Here is a 7,917-nt window from a genome sequence, read left to right on the forward strand (position 1 = left end):
GAATAGTTTCATGTATTTAACGAGAATGTTTTATAACAATCAATTCATACTCGAATATGGTGGATTGAATGTTTGACTTTTACTCTTATGCGTGTGCGGTCATTTTTGTATGAATGCGGTAAATTGCGGTGAATTCTAATATTAAAGAATCCAAATGACGAAATTTTAACCGCATTGCCTTTAAATTTAACCACACACTACTCAGTAACCGCATTTACATTAAAATTTACCGCAAATTTTTTTGTGTGTGTTGTCTTACTTTTTAAAATATGCTCAGAGACGCAATACGTTTACACATAAACAATATGCAATGGAAATTTTCGCTAATGGGCTCAAGGTAGATAGATCTTCGTTTTTAATCGTGAAAATGATGCTATTCAATAGTTTGCAAAGACATTAGTTGAGCTACAAAAATATCACAAAAAATGGGCAATTAAACGCAACTTTAATAGGTTGTAATTGAACTGATTTCTTTAGCGTATGCAGACATTTTTATTAAAAATTGATGAATTTTCTTTGTTATAAAATATTCAATTCCATCGTGATAAATCCCATTAAGTGCTTCGTTTGCACAATTTAGTTACGACATGTTGAAGTCAACAACGAATATGTTTTGTTCAGATCACAATAAACAAAAACAGGAAATATAATGGACGTCAATTCATGACAATAGTTTTATTTTTTCTTCTTTTGTACATAAGGGAGCATTTTATCAAAAGTCGAAGCATAAATTATTACAATTAAATTGGATATGGTTTTCGAATTTAAGAAGAATTTCGAGAAGAAATTCAGTTTTTTAATTAATATGTTGTACCCATACCCAATCGACTAAATCACAAAATCATTCATTTTAACTTGAAAAAACTTGATAAAAAGACTTGAATTTTTCCAAATGAATTTAAATCAAAAATATTTGGTTGTCTCCTGACTCAATTACACGTATAGATAAATTTAATTCTATATGTTAGATAATGTAAACGAGTAAATAAAAAGAAGACGAATGAAAGTGTAACTTTGAATCAAACACAGTGGCACATGTACAGTGACCTCCGTGTGTAACATATAGAATGTACGCATTCTGAGTAACAGTAGCGAAAAAGTGTCGGGCCTCTTTTGTTGTCAATGCTCCGTTAAACGTGTATCCGGTCAATTGCTTTAAACAAATCTTAATTCAACATATATAACACGACTTCTTTTGACGAAATTGAAAAGATTAAACGAACACATTCGAATTGGCTCGAAAATTTGTCGTCGAGAAATGCGGTCATCTCTATGCAGAACTTGATGAGTTTGAATTGATTTAATGGGCTAATTGGCAAGTGAGTTCATTTTTTTACGGCAAAGAACATAACACGCGCTCCAATGTAATAACTGACACATTATGCTCAAAACGCGATTTCGCATCCGATTATCCAATCCAACGGAACTGTTCAGAATAAAAAAAGACGTCAAATTTCATCGAAACGAAAAACCAGAATCGAAAGAGTTACAATAAGGAATTAAAAAAAAACTTCCGAAAATTTAACTTAAACAATAAGGAATTAAAAAAAATATTGCGCTCTTAGCCGTCTTTGTCAATTTTGTTATTATAAATCTCTCTGTTTGTTTTCAATTCGTTTAGAATGAGAACATTTGTGACCATTTTAGTTCTTGGCGATTCACTTGGACTTATAATGAAGTTCAATCATCCTGTGTAAAGATAGTATATAAGATCTAGTTCATATTCAAAAATATATGATAGAGCAAAAAAGTGTGGTGAACGTTACACTTGGCTTGAGACTCGTGACCGCCATTTAATTTTATTATTTAGTTTGCGATTTCTATAGATCGTTTTGCATCCAATTTTTAACTGAAATAAAATGTTAAGAAGGATTGCTGTTTCATTCAACAGCGCAAGATTATTGTGCAATCCATCAATACAAAGTCGAAATTTTTCAAACAACGAGTGTAATGATAAACCAAAAATTTTAATAACTGGCAAGTATTTAGTGATTTTTATGATGTTGTGCTATTCATTGTGACCACCTTCACTGTTATACAAAAGTTCAATAAATTAAAAAAAAATTAAAATAGGTGGGCTTGGTCAACTTGGTATTGAATGTGCAAAGTTGCTGCGAAGTAAATACGGTGAAGATTCCGTCATTCTATCCGATATCATTAAGCCAAACCGATCATTGACACAAGGTGGACCGTATATATTTGCTGACATATTAGACTTTAAAGTAAGCATAATTCCACGATGCATACGAATCAGAGCCGTTATTGGCACCACGAAGATGTGCGCACTTTTCTTGCAAGTGCTTGCTCTTTCTCGTATTTAGACGCGGAACTTGATATGGAATAAGTGAGTGCCATTAACAGCTCTGACACGAATCAAATTGATTTTTCCACTTTATCGTGGGCCGCCATTATAAAGAAACTATAATGGTAATGTTTACAGGGTCTTCAAAAAATCGTTGTCGATCATCGCATTGATTGGATTATCCATTTTTCGGCGCTTTTGAGTGCAATTGGCGAGCAAAATGTGCCGTTAGCTGTAAGGTAAACGGTGAGAAACAAATGATAAAATTGAAAATTTCAACTTGAGCGTTAACAGTGTCGTTTCATTCGTTGCGTGTATTTAAAAATTATTCCGTTCCGTTTAAATTGTTGTAAATATTATTTTAGTAGCGGCAATGCTCTATAGTCATTTTCAAATTTACCGTTTTTGTTCAATTCTTTTCGGATCAATGTTCCATTGTAGCACATTCAGACGAACCAAAGCGGACCGATTCAAGAGATGAAACAAGTGAATGTTCGCTCTTTTTTTCATCTATGTGTCTCGTTCACTTGGTTGCCATTTGGATCTGTGCTGCGTGATGTGATGTGATGTGATGATAATATTTGTGCATGTGTACATCTGTTTACATTTCAGAGTCAATATTGAAGGAGTACATAATGTCATTGAATTGGCCAAGCAATATAATTTACGTATATTCGTGCCCAGTACGATTGGCGCATTCGGTCCCGACTCCCCGCGACATTTTTGTCCTAACATTACCGTAATCACTCATTGTGTATTTTTTATGCATTGCTATGTATATACTCTTTTAAATCACGGCGACACTTTTTTGTTTCCATTTCGTTTTTGATCCTTTCCCTTTCTCTCTCGCTTGATTTCTGTATTTTTTCCTTTCCTTACTCTCTCTCTCTCTCTTCTATACTCTTGCTCGCTCTAAAAACATAGTTTTGCTTTCAATTTTCGGTCCAAACAAACGTTTGCCATTGCACATTTGTTTTCATATCGTTATGTGCGTTTACAGATTCAACGGCCACGTACCATTTATGGTGTATCCAAAGTCCATGCAGAGCTAATTGGCGAGTATTATCATCACAAATTTGGCTTGGATTTTCGTTGTTTACGTTTCCCCGGTGTCATTTCTTCCGATCCACCAGGTGAGGTGTACTGTTGATTCCGTTCAAATTCATACCTTAAATTATTATGAATTTCATTTCGTTTGATAGGTGGCGGTACAACGGGTGAGTTTTTCACTTTGTTCATATGAAAACGAACACGAAACAAGTATTTTGAATGACGAACGAGGTAGGAAGGACACAGTCTCTCGTCTCTCGTTTTTTTATATTCCTAATCACCATGTGAAGCCTCTGCTGAATTAAAATGTTACCAAAAGTGGAAAAAAATGCCAGTTCATTGGACTAACAACGAAAAAAACCTTTTTTGCTATTTTTTATTCGACAAAATGAAAATTCTCTCTTTCTACGCACTCCATTAGATTATGCTGTTGCAATATTTCACGAGGCGCTTCGAAGCGGCCACTATCAATGCTACCTAAAACCCGACACACGTTTGCCAATGATGTATATCGAAGGTGAAAATAAAAATACGAACAAAACATTAATAATTAATATTAATTAATAAATGTTTATGATTTTTTTTTATAGATTGCCTACGGTAAGTATTGAGGGCGCACATGTACATAAATCCAAAGCGAATGTTATGCAATTAGCTGGAAATCTAGGCCGACATGTATCGATTATTCTATCGATTTTCATCATATTTCAGTTCTCTGTGGGAATTTATGACGGCACCCAGTGAGTGCCTGCAACGCAGAGTGTACAATGTAACTGCCATGTCATTCACTCCTGAAGAATTGGTCGAAAAACTTTATAAATATGTTCCGGAACTACGAGTAACTTACAGACCAGACAGCCGACAGAATATCGGTATAAACTTGATATGATTTTTTTTTCGTTTAACAAATCATTTACATTCTCGATAAAATGCTTTGAATATTGTAGCCGATTCATGGCCACAGGTTTTTGACGACTCCGATGCACGCCGAGATTGGAATTGGAAGCCAAAATATGATTTAGACAAATTGGTCGATCTTATGGTACAAGATGTGCGAGAAAACTACCTGAAAAAAGATTGCAACGCGCAATAGTTTTAGCAGAATATTAAACTTTTGCACTTGTTAAACAAACAAAAATGAAGAAAAAATCAATGTGTCGCCATGAATTTAAAAACTTATGTTTTTATAATGCTTTTATTATTTAATATCAAATTCATAACAACGACATTGTGCATAAAAAAAAACCTACGTGTTTTATTCATTTAAGGAACCTAAAATGAATCAACCATTCGTTTTTTATCTACATTTCTACATATGTAGGCGTTTGTGTGTCAAACCATCAGAATCATACATTTCAGCTCAGTGAATTGACGTTTAAAAAGATTGATAATTACACAAAAAAATGAAGAAAGTTCTGCAGAAACAGTACAAAACAGGATAAGTAGGCCATTTTCTTCCGAATAATTTGAAATTATTAAACATTTGATTCAAATATTTCAATGAATAATTAAAAATGGAAAACGGTAAATCGATGATTAAATCGAAGTCTATCGTAGATTCAATGAAATTTACTGTTGGAAAATATTCTCTCTCTCTCCCATTCTGGAACCAACAATCAACGAGAATTGTTTGTATACGTAAAAGTAAGCAAAACTGTTCGTAAATCAATGCACCTGACCAAAATGTAAATATGCAAAGAGGACATTGAGCAAACTATAAAATGCATTGAACAGTGATAGCAGTAAAATTGAGCGCAAGTTGACTGTTTTCGTATAGACCACAACTAATTTTTAAAGTGCAGACGGTGAAAACCATCGAAAAGTGTTACCAAAGAGCAAACGAATGGCAAGGGAATGAAGGCGCATGAAAACTATTGACATTTCAACTGTAAATAAAACGATACAAAACTTTCGTTATCTTATGTATTTAATAAATCTTGAAGCGGATGGTTTGGTTTTGTTATGCTCGTGGATTTGGTATTTAGATTTCATCCGTTAACTGAACTGTTCGTATCGAATGCTATTCACAGTATTCAAATGGTGTTTCGTTGCCGAATTGAACAAAAAGCTTTCGAATTCACGCGGCTACTCGTATAAATATTCCAATGAAGGTACTTTACAGGTTTCTGCCCGTCTTCTCTTCTCTCTGCTGTTCGATGGATGTGGCTTATGTGTACTCATCATCATCACCGTCGTCGTCGTCGCCTGCTACTGCTGTGTTTCAAATATTCCTTGAATTCGTCCCCACACCACAGTGAAAATGTTCGGGTGCTCATTTTTCCAAACAAGTTCATCAAAACCATTCTTGGATAGAGCCATTCATATCTGAAAGTCCTGGCTCCGGTTAACATATTGGATTTGGTATTCCGTTCTCATTGGAATGCATGTGTATAAATTCAATTGATAAATTGTACATCATGAATGCTTAATTTACTTTTGCTCAACGAGTGTTTGTATGCGTTCGCTTTTCGGGAGCAAATACCGTAGAAAAGCAAATGATTGACATTAAAAAGTTACTGGCTGCTTTTGCTATCTTGTGCTCACACTCTATTTTATCTATCGTCGTTCTCTTGCTCTCTGCATGTGTCGCAATGATCTGAGAGTATGTTTTCTCTCTCTGTCACTCTCTTTCTTCATGCTTATCAGTTTGTTCTCTTTAACAAACGAGTGGAGATTGAAATTTTAGCTTTTCAATTTTCCACCAACGAATGTCAATTTTCCGAATGCCATTTATGCCATATCGTCGATTTGTCGATGGTTGGCGTCCGTGCCACACGGTTTAATGCAAACGGGACACAAGATGAAGAAGCGGAAGATAAAAAAAAGTGCGCATACATCAAATGAATCACAGCGCACAACGATGATTTACGAAGCATAACATTCATTATACCTCTTCAAGTCTGAATATACCGTCAATTTCACCAACAATATCATCTTGTAATGGTGGTGATGCTTACTTTTATTGCGATATTTCACATGCAATTCATGCTTCGGTTTAGCAAAAACGGTTCTCATTTAGAATGCGTGTGCATTTGAATTGTGAATTATATTCGCTGATTCGACACAATCGATATACACTCACAAGATTTGTCAATTATGTAAACATTCATTCCGATATGTTACGTTGAATGCGAAAAGCGCGCGCACACACACACACACACCATAAACTTGAAAAAGTATGTGTGGAACGTGTCAGAACGATGATTTATGCAGCTCACACACTAAATATAAACAATTCCTAATTAATTGGTATTGAAATGTTAATTGAATTTGAACCACGTAAAATAGACACACGACAAAGAAAATCGTTATAAGCGCGCGATTAATTTAAATTATAAAAACGAATCAATCAGGTCATCTTTATGAAAACCGTTTGGAAGCCAATTGGCTTGATGATGATCTGACACGGAAAGAAAATTTCATGCTCGAAAAAATGTACGCTTGAATATCAATTTATATCAATTGCAATTCAATCAAATTTACTGCGTATTCGTATACTGCTTTGTCGATGAAGAAATATAAATGGGAAAATGTCGTAATTGGACACAAAAGCAAATAATTACAGTTACTTTGGGTATCGTAGTCAGTAGCGAAGAAATGTAAAAAAGACTCATTTCTTTTGGTATGGCACAAGGCACATTTGTCATAAATGAACGATTATTTAGAAAATTCTAACAACATAATCAATCAAAATAGGAAAATATACCGACATTTTCCGCTTTATGCGAACGATACATGAACACCAAACCGCCAAAGACAAGCCACTTCTGTGATGTGAATTCATTACCATAAAGAAATTTGTCGTTACATTTTGCAAACATTTTCTATTTTGCTATTAGCTTTTCCACTCTGGTTGCATTTTACTTCGGCCAACAATTTCGAACACGACTTTCACTGCAATCAGAACGAAGAAGAGAGAACAATCTATATATATAAAAATATATGTGTATAAAAGCTCAATTTAATCGAAAATGTTATGGTTAAGTTATGTTATTGTCGATGGAATCGTGTGAAAATATGACTATCGTTTAATTGCACAAATGGGATTTGGGATGCAGTATACGTATGATTTACGATATTGAAAATTTCCCGACACTTGATGCTCGTGTGAGACACACAATCGAAATGTTAAAGGGGAGAAAATTAAAGAGCCGATAGACGAGAACAAGGAAATTCAATCTAATGAAAAATATGAAAAGGAAAAAAAACGACCGATTAAATGTGGTTTTTCGGTGGGAATTTTTTCTCCCGAATTTTGGATCGAAATGATAGAAATCATTAAGCCACATGCACAAACGCACAATCAATGAGCTGAGCATGAGGGTGTATGTTGCACTTTACAACACGAGCACATCGCAACCAAAACCAGTGTCAATTCGAGCAGTTAGTGTCGCTCTTGTCACGATATAGTGTTAATGTATGGAATAAATTATCTGGTATTGCAATTGAAATTATCCAGAATTAAAGGTATGTTCACAATGTGACCCGAAACTGAAACTTTCCATACATGTTGTATGCATGCACACTAGATGTGCATACTGTACGGCAGTGATGTATGTGTGTGT

The 7,917-nt window shown here is 34.6% G+C and overlaps 1 protein-coding gene across 1 annotated transcript; it reads left to right on the forward strand.

The window, feature by feature from the left end:
• Positions 1-1,750: 1,750 nt before the first annotated feature.
• LOC116351004 (L-threonine 3-dehydrogenase, mitochondrial) lies at positions 1,751-4,568 on the forward strand. Its single transcript, XM_031783028.1, has 10 exons — positions 1,751-1,977; positions 2,074-2,222; positions 2,441-2,541; positions 2,915-3,041; positions 3,303-3,435; positions 3,505-3,519; positions 3,774-3,869; positions 3,943-3,952; positions 4,064-4,224; positions 4,300-4,568. Exons 1-10 carry the CDS (start codon positions 1,860-1,862, stop codon positions 4,443-4,445), a joined length of 1,056 nt encoding a protein of 351 aa, XP_031638888.1. The 5' UTR covers positions 1,751-1,859; the 3' UTR covers positions 4,446-4,568.
• Positions 4,569-7,917: the final 3,349 nt, after the last annotated feature.

The sequence above is a fragment of the Contarinia nasturtii genome, unplaced genomic scaffold, assembly GCF_009176525.2.
Source record: "Contarinia nasturtii isolate CC-2019 unplaced genomic scaffold, AAFC_CNas_1.1 Cnas_scaffold_4418, whole genome shotgun sequence".
Taxonomy (NCBI): Eukaryota; Metazoa; Arthropoda; class Insecta; order Diptera; family Cecidomyiidae; genus Contarinia; species Contarinia nasturtii.

Excerpts from the sequence above, each read along its gene's own strand:
- LOC116351004 (XM_031783028.1), top strand. The coding sequence starts at position 1,860 with ATGTTAAGAAGGATTGCTGTTTCATTCAACAGCGCAAGATTATTGTGC. Across the intron at positions 1,978-2,073 it reads ACCAAAAATTTTAATAACTG|GTGGGCTTGGTCAACTTGGT; the intron begins GCAAGTATTTAG and ends AAATTAAAATAG. Across the intron at positions 4,225-4,299 it reads AGACAGCCGACAGAATATCG|CCGATTCATGGCCACAGGTT; the intron begins GTATAAACTTGA and ends TGAATATTGTAG.